The sequence below is a fragment of the Plectropomus leopardus genome, chromosome 21 (assembly GCF_008729295.1).
Source record: "Plectropomus leopardus isolate mb chromosome 21, YSFRI_Pleo_2.0, whole genome shotgun sequence".
In the NCBI taxonomy this organism is placed as follows: domain Eukaryota; kingdom Metazoa; phylum Chordata; class Actinopteri; order Perciformes; family Serranidae; genus Plectropomus; species Plectropomus leopardus.
Window position 1 is genome coordinate 1,208,402 of NC_056483.1, and position 18,450 is coordinate 1,226,851.

Here is an 18,450-nt window from a genome sequence, read left to right on the forward strand (position 1 = left end):
ATGCCATACTGGAAAGAGAACTTACTGAAATTCAAGACTTCTTTTTTTCTTTTTTGCTTTTTCTCAGATAGACTTGGATGAATCAGTGAATTTAACCCTTTGAAACCTGAGCAAATTGGCTTGAGTACTTAAAAAAATTATAGACGGCAATGAGCAATGAAAGAAGAAATATCCCGAAAATGAGCAAGAAATTAGTAAAAAGCACAAGATTATAACCTGAAAATTAGAATAAAAAAGAAAAACAGTTGAAAAAACAAAAAAGGAAATGACGTAGGTAAAATGCTTCTCTAGCTTTTTTCTTTTTTCTTAGCTTTTAAAAAATAAATCGAGTTTCTTTACATTTGTGGAACATTTCCCACCAGATTGCTTCATTGCCTTTTTCCCCATGTTTTGTTAAAAAATATATTGTGTGACTTTGGTGTTTTAAAGCGTTAGTTCGGCGTCATCAAAGTCACAATAACACAAACTAACGGATCGAGGCAGCGGTTGAACAGCAGCTCCTGTTTTTAGTGATGTAAAATGACTGTTTTTGTTCATGTCTGGCACTGAAGAGAGCAAAGAGACGCTTCACTTCAGTTTCGGTTCAGTTCCCCGTCAGAAACTCATGTCTGTTTGAGCACTTAACCCCTCTGACTTCAGATGATCGAAAGTTATCTAAATTTTTTGGATTCTTGGTTCACTGTGGAGGTATGTGAGAAAAACTCTGTTTTCTTCCAGAGTTTAAATTAACTGATATACAAATGATCATTATGTCTAAGTATTCTAGAGATTTTTTTTCTGGAGCTTTGAGCCACATCTCATGGTCTTCATCAGCCGTTGGCGCTTTCCCTACTCGTCATGCGAGGATCCCGGAGGCGGCCCTCAGTATGAAAGCGCTCGGCCTCCATGAAACCGATGAGACAGGCAGTTTCAGATGTATATCAGAAATCTCTCAGCTGATGAAGGTCACAAGATTCAGCTTTGAGTCCAAGAAAACATTTCCTAAATCACAAAGGAACCCTCAATCGCTTAAATTCACTGATTCATCCTGCACTCTATCGGTCAAATATAACCGATCATTTTGGTCTATATGTCCTTGAGCGTCTGAGGATTTACTGCAGTGGTCATTACAAACAGTTCAAGACTTTACACGGAAAACAAAGGAGCTAAAGCGGAAAAACCCAACACATTTCTACCATTAGGATATTGTTGTGCACGATTGTTTTCCAAGTCTGTAGGTCACATCTGCAGCTAATCCCGCATGACATGAATGCCCAAGAATACCAGCCGTTTAGCGTTTAATGCGCCATTTGGAGAACGGTTATGATGGACGAGCCAGCAGCAGAATGAGAGGCCGTGGTGCTTCTGCCAACAGAAACACAACACAAAGCCAGATTTGTAAGGAGCAGTGTTTTAAAATTGATACTGTAAACCTCGTGCAGCAAAAGGTGGTGATTTTCCGCGTTTAACCTTTCAACATGGCTTTCAACTAACTGTCTGCAAGTAGTGGTAGCAGGAGCGCTCGATCGGTAAATTGACTCAGATGTTAATGCTTCCAGCCACATGTTCAACATCTCGCCGAGGGAACATTAACGAGAAGAAGAGTTCGAGGAGAGCTCCAGATTTTTGCAGAATTTGCAGGCTTATCAGGAAATAAAAAACATGAAATATAGCACAATATTTACATCTTTACACAAACACACATCCAAGGACTCAGATATTAACTGATGTTCAGCTGATTGGAGGTTTGCACTAACAGTTCTTTGAGGCAGATCACTGCGCTGCAGGCTGTAAAATCAATAAGATGGATTGAGTGTAACATATGCAAAGTACCCAAAGGTCTAAAGTACAACTTTTCTTTCTTTCAGGTGCTGCAGGTTGGCATGTGGACAGTCTGTGAGCTGTTATAGGTGAGTTTGTGAATTTGTGAGTTGAGTTACGAGCCGGTTTTACGTACTGCTTTGCATTCAGGACAACGTCTAAATTTTAAAAATGCATCTAGCTATGATAGATTATGACCAAAAAAGTAATACAGCTGCAACATGGGCTGTAAAAACATTGACAGCAGCGATGGAGACCTTTAAAAGTTTCTCACTCCTGCATGAAGGATAACCAAAAGGATTTATGACCATCAGACAGACACTCATTCATTTAAAACTAAATTTTGACCTGGCTACACTCTTTTTCGGCAATGGCGTTACCTCCCATTGGTCATTTTAAACCATTTTGGGTTTGGAAAATTATTAATTAAAAATGTGATGTGTTTGGACAAACTCATTGATTTATGGCCAGATTTTGCAGGTGAACTTCAGTGGTTTATGAGGCAGGTTTTGTGTAAATTGAACGATCTAAAGTTGACGTTTTCTTATAGCACCCCCATCAGGTCCTATTTCTGGAGCAACATTGGTCAAAACTTCGAATCACAGCTGAAAATTTCACGTGTCTACGATATACTGTCTGAAGGAAAACTGCAAAAACACTTTTCAGAGGGAAATGATAAACCATCAGAAAAACAAAAATAGCCCTTCAGGCCTGTCACCCTCAAAATGTTCAGAAAAGTGACCATATTGACCTTAACATGTCATTTTGTCTGCTATAGCTTGAGGTTGTAGCACCAACTAATGCCTGTCATGGTGCTTTTTTGTAAACAGCTGCTTCAAGGATTTACTGTGGGAAAAGTCCAAAAAATCCCAGTTACAGGATAAAAAAACCCAGTTCTAACTCAGCCATCGGAGTAAAATGTTAAGAATATACCGAGGCAAATCACATCTAAATTTAATCTGAATTCAACAGCCCTTCAGGCTTGTAACCCTCAAAATGTTTGGAAAAGCGACCATGTTGACCTCAAACATGGCATGATGTTAGGCGCCATAGCTTGAGGTTATAGCACTGACAAACGCCTGTAAATGTGCTTTTTTGTGCACAACTGCTCCAAGGATTTACTGTGGGAAAAATCAAAAGAATCCCAGCAACAGGAAAAAAGCCAGTTAGAAACAAGGCGTCAGAGTAAAATGTTAAAAATATAATGAGCCAAATCACATCTGAATTCAGCTGTTGTGTGCAGAATGTCAGCGCAGAACAGCATCATGTAGGGTCCATGTTTTTTAGTATGTTTTGTCTAAAATTTCATCTTTCATCTGTTATTAAACTTTAAAACTTTGGAATTCAGAAAATGTGCCGCTCTTCACTCTTAAATTTACCTTAAACTAGAGTTACCACCTCACAGCTGTAGCCTGAACACACCAGTCAAGTTTAAGTTCAAGTTTGCATCCATGTCTGTGAAAACATAGACGCTTAACACACACAGGATTTCTACAATCGACACAGTTTCAAAATTGGTGTCACCAATTCAGTATCTGACCAGATGTCTCCCCGTCTGTTCTGAGTTATTCTGTTGAGTACTAGCCAGGAAAGTGTTTTGGCTGAACATTATGATTTCACAGTGAAGCTGACCTTTGACTCTTTGGTTATAAAATGTCATCACTTCATAATTTTACCCTGTAAGATATTTGTGTGAAGTTCTGTCATAATTAGCGCATGAATTCCTGAGTTATAGCCAAAAACATGTTTTATGAGGTCACAGTAAACTTTGACCAAATTCGAATCACTTCATTCTTGAGTCCTTACAGACGTTTGCGCTGAATTTGAAGCAACTCCACGAAGGTGTTCAGGAGTCATCATGTTCACGGGAATGAGATGGATGCAAGGTTATATTGACCTTGACCTATGACCTTTGATCACTGAAATCTAATCAGCTCATTATTGAGAATAAACTGACTTTTGTGCCAAATTTGAAGGAATTAGGTCAAGGCCTTTTTGAGATATCATATTCATGAAAATGACACGGATGCAAGTTCATGGTGAATTTGACCTTCGACCTATAAAATACAGTCAATTTGTTATTGAGCCCAAGTGGACGTTTGTGCTACATTTGAGTTAACGCCCTCCAGAAGTTCTTGAGATACTGTCTTTTACAAGAATAAGCTATAAGCACCAAAATCTAATCCGTTTACCGTTAAGTTCAAATGGATGTTTGTGCCAAATTTTAAGAAATTCCCTCGAGTTGTTTGTGAGATTTTGCGTTCACGAGAATGAGACAGATGCAAGGTCACACTAAACTTTAACTGTGACATCCAAAATCGAATTAGTTCATCTGATTATCTGAATTCAAGTGAACGTTTTCGCTAAATTTAAAGAAATTTCCTCAAGCTGTTTATGAGGTACCAAAATCTAATTATTTCATTTTTTAAGTCTAAATGGATGTTTGTGCCAAATTTGAAGAACTCCCTCAAGGTGTTTGTGAGATATTGCATTTACAAGTTCACACTGATCTCGATCCTTGACTTTGACCAACAAAATCCAATTAGTTCAAGTGGACGTTTGTGCCAAATTTGAATAAAATTCCTTCAAGGCGTTTTTGAGATATTGTTTTTACAGGAACTGGACAGACGGACAACCAGACAACTTGAAAGCGTATTACCTCCGTCCACAGCTATGACTTTGTGGAGGCAAACACAGCTTTGCGGTGGTTCTGCCTTAAAGAAATGTTAGTAAACTCTAATCTCTGTTGAGTCTGAGCCAAACTTACTGTAATAGTCTGACCGGCTCTCACGCATGCACGCAGCCCAACTCCACATCAGTCTCTGCTCCAAACATCAAACCAGTGTTGTTAAATTTCATTCGCCTTGTGATCCTAAAAGACAAAGATGCACTTCCCCCATGACCCGCTGTCGCAGTTTTTTGGGTCAAGAGGCTGCAGGTGCATCACAAAAAAATTAAAAACGTGATACGCGATCCCAACATCGGAGTGTCTAGCTGATGAGAAACGCCCCAAAGAAACTGCTCTTCTCGTCCATGTCCACAGCGGAGGCGTTGGTCACCGTGACGAACAGGCGGTCGCCGGTGCTGAGCGGGAACAGCCCCCCCTGGTGGGCGGAGTGAAGAGAGAACTGGGAGCCCCGGGACCAGCAGGAGGTTCGGCTCGTCTTCATCAGCAGGATGGGGACCGGGTAGGAGCTCACCTGGAGGGAGACGGAGAGGTGAGTGAAGGAGCAGGGAGGGCCGATACGTGGTGCACAGAGTGATTTCTTTCAAAAATATGGAGAAAAAAAGCAGTGAGCAACTTGGTAAGAAGTTTCCCACAAATTGCAAGAAATTATTAGATTTATAAAATTATTTTTAAAAAGCTAAGGAAAAAAGAAAACGGTAGGTAAAAACTATACCTATAGTAATCATAATTAAATTAAAAATTATGTTATAGAATTATTTTATTTATATAATTACTTTTTTAAGGTCTTTTACTTTTTTTTTTTTTTTTTTCTTTTTTTACAGTTTTTTTTTAAGTCATTTTCAGGTACTTTTTACTAATTTCTCACAAAGTTTTTGGGTCATTTCTTCTTTGATTGCTTCCCATGTTTTTGCTCAGCCTTCAGGGTTAACAAAACACTCCACAAACAGTATCAGACGGTCAAATAACTGATTTACTAGTGATGTTGTTGCATCACTAGTTGGCGTCATTTATGGTCAAAACGAAGATAAAATCTAACTGTAATCGATTTTCATCAATGCACACATTCTCGCAAAATGCCTTAATCTCATCATCTCAATCTCATCTTAATCTTCATTATGACACAAAAACAGCTGGACTCATAAAACCTGTTAATAAGCAGTAGGCTTGGCGCACGCTGTGTGTTTGGAGCCTGGTTTTGACCCAGTATTCAAGCATCATGACTCACTTTTGCATCAGACAAAATATCAGCTTCATCTGGCGTCATGTGCAGAGCAGTTTACGGGGCAGACTGCGGCCGCGTCAACTGCTCCAGATGACGCCCAGATGAATTTCTGACAAATTTAGGTCACCGGTCAGAAGGCAGTTGTGCAGTTGAAGCCACAAAATGATGAATAGAAAAAGTATAAAAAGTAGGTAAGTACAGAATAAAAGTAATGAAATTAAAGTTAAGGGAGGCACATATGAGAACAAACAAGCTCCAGCTTCAAGTATAAATGGAAAGTGAGCGATTATTTCTGTTACGCAGTGACTTAATATTGTGAAAATGGGATGAATAGTGCAAATTTAACAGTTCAGACATAAGAAATAGTGCAGTAATAATCAATAATCAATCATACCCAGCTAATGTGCTGCTAACTGGACTGAACAGGGTTTTTTTTTGCAGAAATTGACTTTTAAGCTCTTTTTTGGACATCTGTCTCTACATAATTGTCAACTGAACCTCAACTAGCACGCACAAAAAAAACAAAATTAAAGTGACAAAACAGTGAAGACTCCACACTTCACTTCTTTGTCTCAGTATACAGAAACCAAACAGAAAACAATTCACAACAAAATAATACATTTTTACGTGAAAAAATGACTAAATTTATCTTTAAATCATTTTTTTTTAATCCTACAGAATTGCTTTAATGCGCACGCGAGCGCGCACACACACACACACACACACACACACACACACTTACTTGCTGTCTGGATTTACATTCGTCACACGATCTGATTAGTCAGACCCTCCTGAGTTTCTCATCTGCCGTGAATCATCCGTCTGCTGCGTTCAGTGCAACAAAAACTTAAAGATTAAATTTAATTTGAACACGGTCGAGCTGCATACTGTGTAAACACAACGTCCCACGTTTCAATGTGACCTCTGACGACCTTCACTGTCTGCACACGTTTCCTGTCTGATTCTCTACTGTCTGGTATCAAATAAAAACAAATCCAAAAAATGAAAAAAATAAAAATCTAATAATATATATATATATATATAAATATATATATATATATATATATAAATGGACTTGGCACAGAATTTATTGAAATTTATAGGAAAAAGAATTTTAAATCCTCTGAAATCCTCCAAACCGTAAAACAATACCACATTAAAACGACAATAATTACACAAATCATCTTTAAAATTATGTGAAATATCCTTTGTTGACCTGAATTTATCCAATTTGTTTTCAAAAGAGTTCATTGAAAAGTGACGGGAGTGGATATAAAATAAACACGAGCTTTTAAAACTGGGCAGTAAAATTAAAGGTAAATTAGGTAGAAAATCAAAGTTTATTTGATCCAAATAAATCAATTTAAACACTATTTTAAAAAGTGAATTAAATACTTAGTTTTTAAATTTGGCTGTAAATTAAGAGTGATTTCCTTAGTTTGAAAGTTTTAATCATAGGATTTTAAATTTTTATCCCTGGTATTTATTTTTACTTTTTTTTTCATTTTCTTTGATTTTTTGATTTTTAATATATTATTATTTTTTAAAACAATAAAAATTAATTGTACCATTTTATTGTTGTAATTTTTAGTATATATCTTTTATTTCTGTTTTTTAATCTTCTTTTTGACTTTTTCAGTTTATCCTTTAAAGCACTTTGGGCTGCATATTAGGTACTTTATAAATAAATCTACGTGAGGGACGGTGCAGTTTAAATAATCGTTATAATGACTTGTGACAGAAGAGGTGAGTCAGAATCTCCATAAAATGGCAGCTGATGAGTCAGATTCGTGTCGAGCCAAATAATTAAAAACTAAAGGGGTGGAGGAGCAGAAACAGAAAAGACTGAAGAGACATTGTGCAGCAGGAGGAATGAATATCAGAGTGGATATATCACCTTTTTATAGACGTACTGCAGCAGGGGTCTCCCTCTGTCCTCCGCCTCCTCGCCGTCCTCGCCCTCCTCCTCCAGGGAGTGGGTGTGTCTGAAGTACGTCTGGGCGTAGACGTAGTAGAGGCCGGGCTGCGGCACCACCAGCTCCCCGTCCACCAGCTGGACGTCCTGGAGGAACGCCAGCCCCTTCTGGCCCTCCCACCACGAGATCTTCTGGCCCTGAACTCGGCGCCCGGCGGAGACCGGAGCTGTAGAAAACAAACAAACACAATCAGAATAAAACCACAAAACTAGAAAGTGAAGATTTGATGTAAAAGCTGATTTCCACCAAGAAAGTAAAGATTTTATTTTTGTATATTTATCTTTTATTTAACCCCTTGAAACCTTGATTGACATCACTTCTCCTCCTTTCACAAGTTGTTAAAACTGAACTCTGTGAAAATTGGAGCGATTTTTTTGAAATTTTAGTCACGTGGGGAAAAGGCAACTTGGCAAGAAAAGTCCTGTAAATTGCAAGAAATTAATAGAGTAGGAAAATTATTTTTAAAGAAGCTAATGAACATTTTCACAGAAGTTAATCTTATTATCATAATTAGATATTTATATTTTTTTACAGATTTATATTATTCTACAGAATTTTTACAATTTTAATCTTTTTTTGGATCTTATTTCTATTTTTTTTTTTTTATTATCTGTTGTTTTACTAATTTCTTACAAATTTGCGAGATTTGTAGTAAAATATTTGAGAAAAAATTTCAGTCCCATTTATTTAGATTTCAGTCTGTAGTTAAAAATAGCTAAAAATAAATAAATAAATTTTAAATTAAACCACAGACAAGACTTTGATAAATTGAGACAGTTGATTTCTGCCGGACTCACCTCCTCCGTCTCGCTCCAGTTTGGGCACAAAGCTTCCCGTGACATGGGCCGCGACTTTAGGGCGAGTTGAAGCTCTGTCCACCATCACCAGTGAGGGCAGCACCCGAGAAACCTCGTCTAACGTGGGAAAAAAGGAATGAAAAGGTTCAAAAATCTGTCAGCGAATAAATAACACGTGTAAACAAACCACAGCGTGCAAATGTTTGAGGGACATTGGTCTGTTATCTGTTGAAGTAAACTGCGTCAGAATCCTAAACGGAAACAGGTCGTCTAAAGATGCATCAATGCTCAACATACGGTTCAGTTTTCTCACCTCTGACGGCCGACGAAATCTGCTTCTGGTAACGCTGAGACAGAGACTGCAGGAAGAACGGCAGAAAACTTTATTAAACCCCCAAAAACATCAACCCAAAACTTCATTTATAAATTAAATCAACGTAATTACACTCTGTGTTCTGCAGGGGTCCTACGCATTCTGCATTTCAAAACTCCAAACTTTTCAAGACTCAAAATCCCAGACTTGTCTTTTTTTTGTGTTTTTTCTTTTCAGACCACATTTGACATCTGAGCACACATAGCTGGATGTTTATAGTGCGAATAAGTTGTTTTTAAATCCAACTGTTAACCCTTTGAAACTTGAGCACATTGATGATTTATTTCAAAAACACGAGAAAGAGGCAATGAGCAACTTAAGAAGTGGCCCAAAAATTAGCAAGAAATTACCCCACAAAAAACTCAAAATTATTTAAAAAAGAAAAAAACACCCCCAAGAACCATCAAAATTATAAAAAATAAATAAAAACCACCCCACAACATTTTAAATGATTAAAAAAAAAACATTCCCCCAAAACCTCAAACTTATTTTAAAACAATGAGAAAAAAACCCCAAAACTAAAATGTTTATCAAAACAGTTTATGCAATGATTTTTCTGTCCATCGACTCATTAATTTATTAATTAATCAACTGATCATCGCAGCTGTACTTTTAAAAACTGTTGGGTAAATGAATTTATTACTAAATATCATACTTTATAACCTTTTGGTAAGTTTTTATGCAAAAATCTTAATTTGATGAGTAACTAAAGCATTTAGATACAAGTAGTGCAGGAATAAGTATAATATTTTCTTCTGAAATTTAATGGAGTAAAAGTATAAAGTGGCATAATAAGAAAATACACAAGTAAAATAAAAAGTACCTCAAATTTGTACTGTGCAGTACTTCAGTAAATGTACTTAGTTACATTTCACCACTATGGGAGCGTACATATTTGAAAGCAACCCTCACTGCATTATATTTTATTATACTTTTATACTTTGAATTTTTGTGTTTACCGTAACATAAAAAAGACATTTCCACCATAAACTGCTGCATAAAAATTTACAAGAATGCAGGAAATTAAGTGTTTGATGCTTAAAAAAGTTAACCCAGACCTGGAAATTCCTAAAAATGTAATTCCATGCTTTTTGTGCAGGAACTCTGTGTCCAGCAGCTCTTTGTTTGACTTTAACCCCGAACTCGTGCTGACATGCGGATCAGGAATAAAAAAGGAGCCTTCGTGTTCACGTCTGAAACTGATCCCTCTCTGGTAATCGACCTCTCTCCCAGCTCCTCGTGTTTTACGTTCCTTCACACGACCGCTTGGCTGAAACAAAAGATGCAACCACTGCCAAACTGATGAAAACGATTTTCTGGGCTTTAGTGGATTCTGGATGTGTTTATACCAGCGTGTTTGCAAAAAACATAAAAGAAAAAAACACGATGAAAAGAGGCACCTTCGGAAAGCTTTAGAGAAAAGACAAACAACGTTTAAATAGATTTTATGGTCATTTTAAAGTTGAACTGTAATAAACAGTCTTTGTTCAGAAGCAGAGAAGTCTCCCAGTATCACCGTGGCTCCTGCTGGTTGCCAGTAAGGGTTACGGAGGTTAATGGTTTCCCCTTTTAAAAATATTTTTACAGCTTCAGCAACAACTGAGACGAAGGTGAAAGAAAACAACTCATTTATGAGCTGAATTTACTCGCAGGCTGTCAGCGGGAGACAGAATTTATGGGTGAAAGACGTCTGTAGTTACTCAGGATTTACTCAAATTTAACAGGATGAAATTTAAAGGAAGATCTGCAGGTTTTATCTGAGACAATTGATTTTTCTGCCCCCCAAATACAAGATGCTGCTGACGTATAAAAGGAAGCGCTTCAGCAAGCACAAGCTCAAACAGCGTTTGTACACTCATGAAAAACTTGGAAAAGAAATCTTTGAAATCTCCAGGCCTGGAAAAGTTTTGGAAAATGAAATATACTCTGAAAATTTTGGGAAAATCATGAATTTAATTTCACAAACCTGTGTAATAACACATGATGTGTTCAAGGACTGTCAGAAATGTGAAAATCTAACAATATTTTTTCATTTTTATAGTTTCTGACTAATAAATGGTGCAATTTTTGGTGATTTTTAAAACCTTCAGGTTTGGAGAACATGCTTTCTTTAAATGTCACCAAAAAATGTCAGTGAACAAAAAGAATCTCCAAAACTCTGCCTTATAAATTCATTTAAAAATTCTAAAGAATAAAAACAAAAATTACTATTTTTTCCCCTTAAAAATTGCCAAAAATTACAAAAAAAATTGACAAAATTTTCTGTTTTAAAAAATCATCTGAATTTTAGAGAACACAAGAACGCCAAATGGTTTCTTTAAAAAGGGCCAAAAAAAAAACCAAAAAAAAAACACGCCAGTAAAGTAAATGCGAAATACAGCCATTTTAAGTTGTATGTTATGTTATGTTATTTTATGTGTGTGTAAATTTTTTTTTAAAAAGTCCCTCCCCATTCCTGGAAAAATTATTTGAACAGCAGTCCTGTTGTCGTATTCAAATATTCAGTTCTAATCTCTTCATATTTTTTTAGAATATTATGTTTTAAAAAAAAAAGCTATTATATAGAAATTAAAAAATGATGATAAGGAGTATAGATGGTTGTTTCAGAGACTGTTTTATCTTTAAAATTTGCCTAAACGCCATGGAAATGTTTTGATAAAAATATACATGAATCCTTGACAAAATCTCTCTGCATGCTTATCCAATTTCTGACAGCTGCCAGCAACTTAAAATCAGGGTGTTTTTCACTAAAATTCCTACTTTATTTGTCTGATAAGTTGGCTCAATGAAACACGTTTAGGTAAAGTCGTGGGAAATGTGTCCGTGCAGATATCTGGAGATGAATAAAAGCAGAACACAAGATGAGAAAAAGTCATTTTTAACTCCGCGGTAGCCGTAAATGTGCTTTCACTCTGCGTCCCGAGTTAAAAGCAGAATCCTGATGTCCGAGCTCAGACTGTCCCGGATACGTGTTTATATTCGGAACTAAATTTAATCAAGCAGCTGAGTCAGAAAATACCCGGCGTGTGTTTTTCAAGAGAGCAGCAAAGTCAGTCGGAGGAGAGGGGAACGAAAACAAACAATACGCACAAATAGCAAGCAAAGGAAAAAGAACGCGGTGTGTGTATGTGTGTGTGTGTGTGTGTGTGTGTGTGTGTGTGTGTGTGTGTGTGTGTGTGTGAGAGAGAGAGAGAGAGAGCAGGGCAGGTGAACACATTCCTGCGCTGATTAAACCACACAGGATCACATCACATCTCCAGCTATGAAGGAGCTCATTGTGCGTCCGCAGACAGTGATTCGGATCATTTCAGCATTTTTTTCTTCTCCTGCTAATGTTCAGATATCAGCAACACAGGAAGCCCCGAATAATAACAATAATGATAATATAATAATAACTTCATTTATTAACTAATAATGCACTTACATGCAGGTGTAGATTTCCATTAATTGATGCAGAAAATGCACAAATTGGAGGATAAAAAATCATCAAAATGCATGAAATGAAGTGTTTGAAGGGTACAATTTAAAATCTGACAAAAATGTAGAAAACCAATGAAAGATGTTAGAAAATGTAACTATGAGTTTAAATTTATGCATACTTTAAATCAAATTAAGTTGACATAAAATGTAATTATATTTTCTTCATTTTGTAAAGTTGACCCACATTATTCGACCTGTTCCGCGCATGGTCCCCTCCACAAAGTAACGCACTGCGGTCAAAATAAACTGTAGCGTGCGTTCACGGGAATGACCGAACATGTCTGTCAGTGCAACAGTGAGGCGATGAGGAGAAACGCTGAGCTTCTGCACACCTTTTTCCTTGTTACATGTGCAGAAATTCACCTTTTCTGCAGACAGGAATGTGAACAACACTCCTCTGTCAGAATGAAAAATAATCTTTCCACTGCACAGTACCCATCCAGTTTTAAGCAGTTTCACATGGTGCAACTTCTTGATGTCAAAAAGAAATGATGTACTGCCACGTCTTGCTTATATGATGCAAGAGAATACATGTGTTTTATCAGGCACAAGAACTTAAAAGGATAGAAAGTAAGATTTAAGGGGAGTTACAACAATTTTACACATCTAAGTGTGTTTCCAGGTCTACTGCTGCATATGTGAAAAAAGTGATATAAAGTCTTTACTACTTCAAACACTCACATTTGAGAGAGTTGACCGAGAATTTGTGGCATTTTTGCTGTTAATAAAAACTGGAACAATTGATTGTTTACCTAAACATTAGCTGTGATCAACTAATTACTGTTATTGACTTTTTTGGACGTAATATTCCCATGTTTTTCTGTCTAAATGACTTAGGGGGACAACTTTCTTTTTTTTTTTTTTTTAAGTGGTCCACTATTAGGCGAGAGCGCGTTGTGCTGCAGTGTAACCACTCCGGGCGTGTTTGCAGCGTCAGTGTAACTCTTTGAAAAATAAACAAATTGGCTTGATTTCTTTCCAAAATATAGGAAGACGGCAATGAGCAACAAAAGAAGAAAAGACATAAAATTAACAAGAAATTATTAAAAAGTTTTAAAAAATACATATATTACTTGAAAATTTGTAAAATAAATGAATAAAATGAAAAATATGTAAGTGACCCACAATAAATAATAATAATAATAATAATAATTCTCTTCCATATCTTTAAATATGTAATAATGATAATTAGCTTTTACATATTATCTTTTTTCCTTTTTCCCCTAGACTTTTTTTTTTTTTTAAATATATAGATATTTTTTTAAATCAACTAATTTCTTGCAAATTGTGGACCATTTCTTACCAAGTTTTTCATCGCTGTTTTTATCCATGTTTTTGAAAGAAATCTCACCAAATTGCTCAAAGTTTTAAAGGTTTCAAAGGTTTTAATACTGTTCAAGGTGTCTGAACGCGGCACAAGAAAAGAGATCCAGGTTTCAAAGTGTTAAGTCCACTAAAAGCGTTTGTTTTTGCTACTGACAGGCTGAGATTAGTTTTCTAAAATCCTGACAACAATAACAAAATGATCCTACAGAAATAGACATTTTTTGTTCAAGAGTAAGATCCTTTTTGTTTAACCAGAAAAATCCCCGAAATCACTATCTTCAAACCCACCAGACTCCATTTAAATAAACAGTAACTTTAGCGTTTGTAAATCCAGCATATTGTTGCATCTAACTGGGTGAATTAAGAGTTTATTTCAACCAAATCAGAGTTGGTGGTTGTCGGAATAATGGAAAAACAAATTAAGGTGGCTTTTGTGAGTTGTATTTTGTTTCTGCTGACTTTGAATGAAGTGTGTTTTACGCTGATAAAATGAGTGTTTATTTAAATGGAGTTTGGTGGGTTTGACGATGGTGATTTCTCGGCTGTTTCTGGTTACACAAAAAGATCTTTCTCTGTAGAAATCTTCCATAATGTTGCCAGACACTACAAATAACAATCCGAGGCAAAGTGGATGTACAGTGACGGTGCAAACGTGCCCGGAGTGGTTACATTGCAGCCGGTTTCGTGGCTCTCAGCTGCAGCTGTCTCCTCAATATTGGACCAGTTTTAAAAATCGCAGTCTCCTTTACTCACTTAGACACAGAAACATGGGAAAATCAGGTCCAGGTTGAAAAAGTCCCTTTACATGTGAGAAAACCTCAACTCAAATGTAATCATCAGTGGAAAACTCCCAGCTGTAAAAAGCACCATCAATAATAGACCGTGTAATAATAATAATGATAACATTAAAAGCTGATTTATTATTTTCTTTGTTGGCCTTTGCAGCTTAAGTGTGGGGGGATTAGTAATGTCTCCAAACTCCAGTGGGTGGGGATTTTTTGATCCACAGCAGACCGAAGGAGAAAAAAAAATTGAGCTCTGAAAGCCAAAAATCTCAGCAGCTGGCCAAATAATCATCACTGATCAACAAATACTGATATGTGAAGGTCATTCTGTGCTGTTGGGCAGTGAAGTCATACTGGTTTCAGCTTTAAAGTGAGAGTTTTTATCAGATTTTGAGATTTTACTTGTGTGTTTTGGAGTGTTTGGGGGTTGTTGTCGCCTCACAGTACCTTCTCTATGAGCAGGTGAAGCTGCTGAGTGACCTGCCAGCACGGATCCCCCCGAACAGCCGTGATGCTCTGCAGGTCGGCGCCTGTCAGACAGGAAACGCTGCTCCTGGCGAACGTCTCCTTCATCTGCAGCAGAGTGGAAATGTCAAGAACGGCATCGAACGATTAGAACGAACATCTCTTTTAATTTCTCTTCAGACACACCTGAGGAAGGTATCCTCTTTGTTTGAAGTGACTTTTATTGACTTATTTAACTCTTAGAAACCCAAGCAAAAAACATGGGAATAAGACAATGAGGAACAAAGGAAGAAGTGACATAAAAATAGCAAGAAATTTGTAAAAAGCACAAGAAAATGACCTGAAAATTAGAATTTTTTTAAAAAATGCAAACATTTGGAAAAAGTGCTTAAATAATTATAATAATTCTGTAACATATTTTTAAATATGCAAGTATCTTTTTTTACTACCTTTTTTTCAAATTATTTTTGAAATTTACTAAATTTTCGCAATTTCTGGAACATTTGCCAAGTTGCTCATTGTTGGTTTTTTTTTCATATGAAAAGTGATGTTGCTCTACATTAAGACATACATCTGTATAATAATGAGGTGCTTTGTTTGGAGAAAAATTGGGCATAATCCAACTTTTACACCTTAATAATCATTGTGTAAAATTTTGCTTGAAACCCTGAGTCAACATAATTTCTTGCTTGTCATTTGATTAGGTTTCATTTCCTCCTGCGTCTCATCTGGTTTAATGATTAATTCCTGTAAACACAGACTGAGAGCTGAGCTGGACTGGATCCAGGTAACCAAAGGACTCCGGCTTCACCAAAACAAGCAGAGTGAGTCCTGCGCACACGCACGCACACGCACACACACACACACACACACACACAACTCTTCCTGATAATCACAGCTAATCATAAAAATAGCTGCACAGGCCACCTCTGCAGCTGCCAGAGCTCTTTACTTCCTTGACCTCTTTTTCTGTGTTTGCAAATGCAGAGAATAGCAAAATGCATGAAGCTGCATCGTGCACATTTTCTCTATTTTTCTGCTAAAGCAAATATATGTGGCCTGTATTTCATAGTGCGCAAAAAGAAAAAGAAATCTGGCGTATTTGTGCTCTGGAGCGCAACGGCAGAACTAGAGCGCATTAAAACGAACTCCCCCCAAAACTGTCAGCAATAAATTGCGCATTCAAGTTTATAGAAGTTACAGTGTAGCGTTCAAGGTCAGCAGAAAGTTTTCTCAAAGCTGCGTTCAAAAGCGGAATAACTTCGCGGTGCGCGCTGCGCGACGATGCGTAAAAGCCTCCGCGCGTCTCCGGTTCTTTCACCCCAAAACCTCCACTTTTGTCCTTACCGAGTTGAGAGCCGTGGTAAAGTGCAGCACGGTGATGGTGACAACCACAGTCTGCAGCAGCACCGCCAGCAGCAGAAGCACCCCGAGCTTCGGACCGGAGCCCGTCATAACGACAGACCGCCGTCCGGTACCCGACCAGCGCCGTCCCGTCCCGTTCTCAGACTTCCAGAACAAGAACAATGGCAGAGAGCTGACTCCTTAACTTCTACCCTCCCTCCCAGTCCCCTGCATGCAGGAGGAGGAGGAGGAGGAGGCGGGGCCGGTCCGGAGAACAAGAGCTATTTTCCCTCTTTGAATTTCTCCTGGTGAGATTATTGTTTCATTTCTGTGCTGGAAAAACACAGATAGCCTTAAAGTTTATTGTGAACGCTCGTATCTTTGCAGCAGATCTTTGTGTTGGGCTTTACAGGGAGAAAAACACCTTTAACATCAGAATATGATGTCAGATAATGTTTAAAAACATGCACAGAGTGGCACAGCAGCTGAATTTTGGCACGTACATGGCTTTTATCACCATCATATAGAGTTTAAACTCACATAAATTAAAGTTTTAATCATTTATATTAATGATTTAAATACTCTGCATCGCTGAAGAGCACATTTGGGATTTAAGCTCTGTCACTAAGGGGTGTTTTCTGGGGATAAACCATAAATTAAGCTTTTTAGTTTTGGCTTATTTGCTACGGCATGCTGACTCATGTAGCCGAGATACCAAGTTATTAAGATAAAATTTTTAACAAACATTTCCAGCAGAGTTTCCATAAAGTATGAACTGAGGACCCCATAAAATGACTTAAAGTTGCACAAACCCCCCTTAAGTCTTCTCCTTAAATGGAAACGTTCACAAAAGTATTCAAAGTTTTCCCCTTATCTCAGTCTTAAGGAATCTCTAAACCAGTGATGCTCAACCTGCTCTGCGTGGGGGCCATTTCTGCAAAATGACAGGAGGCCAGGGGCCGGTCACAGCGGCCCCATACATGTTCCTAGGATTTAAGACGTTTCTAGGATTTTAGGACATTTCTAGGACTTAGGACTCTTTTAGGTATTAAGGACATTTTAAGGAATTGAGGACATTTGTCTGACTTTTGGGTGTTTCTAGCATTTGAGGCCCTTTCTAGAATTTTTGGACATTTGTAAGATTTAATGCCATTTTTAGAAATTAAGGACATTTCCAGGATTTAAGACATTTCTAGGATTTAACTACATTTCTAAGATTTTAGGACGTTTCTAGAAATTTTAGGAAAACATTTTAAGAGCTTGAGGACATTTCTAGGATTTTAGGACTTTTTTTGGATAAACAAGCTCTAATTTGATGCGGCTTTATGCACTCTGGTACCTCATGTATACTACAGTCCCAGTTCTCTCCACATTTATCTTATCCCATACTCCACGTGTGAGAAAAGGGCTTTTAAGGACACAAATATGTGTTCGAGTGGACTCTTTGGTGTTTTGAGTTTGTTTTTTACAGCTTTTTATCCGTCTGCGTAATAAAGACATGATGTTCTCCTTCATTAAACATCGCCGCCTGCCACCCTGTTGACGAATTAAGTGTTTTGGAGAGAAATTTACATGATGAGTTGTCAATAAGAAACACAAAACTTTTGCCACCCAGTTTTTCACTCTGAGTCACAGCGTTGACCCTTTAACCATCAAAACAAGGCGGTAACTCGAGTCCCGCGTCAGTCAGTGACGAGAAAACAAGCTCGTTAAATTAACTCGCTGACCTGCATCCTCTAATTCACCTTTATCTTCTGGCTTTGTCGACAGAATTTAAAATCAGTGCTATCTGGTTAAAAATCTTTGAAATCGGAGGTTTAGATGAACCAATCAGAAATTAAAGATATTAAAGACAGGGTTCAGTAAATTCACTTCAGTTTTATTTATAAAGCCAAATATCAGAAACCACAGAAATGCAAATGTGAACGGACCAAAAAAACATAATCACAAAACACGCTGTGAGATGATTTTATACCCTAAAATCTCTTGTTTTAATATCTCTGGATTTATTTTCTCTTGTAGGCAATAAATCATTGAAGATGACACACAGTTGGAGCTTGATGATGGCAGAATTGGGATCAATATTATTACTGCGGCAATTTGATGAAACACCTTTATTTGTTGTTATTTTAATTTGCTTTAATTTTACCCAAAAACAGGTTATTTTATCCTTTAACAGTCTCTTAATAGGTT

General features: G+C 37.2%; 1 protein-coding gene across 1 annotated transcript; it reads right to left on the minus strand.

Moving 5' to 3' along the window:
- Nucleotides 1-1,819: 1,819 nt before the first annotated feature.
- tnfsf10 (TNF superfamily member 10) lies at nucleotides 1,820-16,404 on the minus strand. The gene is made up of 6 exons (XM_042510793.1): nucleotides 16,261-16,404; nucleotides 14,896-15,021; nucleotides 8,798-8,843; nucleotides 8,485-8,601; nucleotides 7,609-7,853; nucleotides 1,820-5,000 (listed from the first exon to the last, which is right to left on the minus strand). Exons 1-6 carry the CDS (start codon nucleotides 16,366-16,368, stop codon nucleotides 4,791-4,793), a joined length of 852 nt encoding a protein of 283 aa, XP_042366727.1. The 5' UTR covers nucleotides 16,369-16,404; the 3' UTR covers nucleotides 1,820-4,790.
- Between the last annotated feature and the right edge of the window lie 2,046 nt (nucleotides 16,405-18,450).

Excerpts from the sequence above, each read along its gene's own strand:
- tnfsf10 (XM_042510793.1), bottom strand. The coding sequence starts at position 16,368 with ATGACGGGCTCCGGTCCGAAGCTCGGGGTGCTTCTGCTGCTGGCGGTG. Across the intron at positions 8,844-14,895 it reads TTCACCTGCTCATAGAGAAG|TCTCTGTCTCAGCGTTACCA; the intron begins GTACTGTGAGGC and ends TTCTTCCTGCAG. Across the intron at positions 5,001-7,608 it reads TGCAGTACGTCTATAAAAAG|GTGAGCTCCTACCCGGTCCC; the intron begins GTGATATATCCA and ends GTCTCCCTCCAG.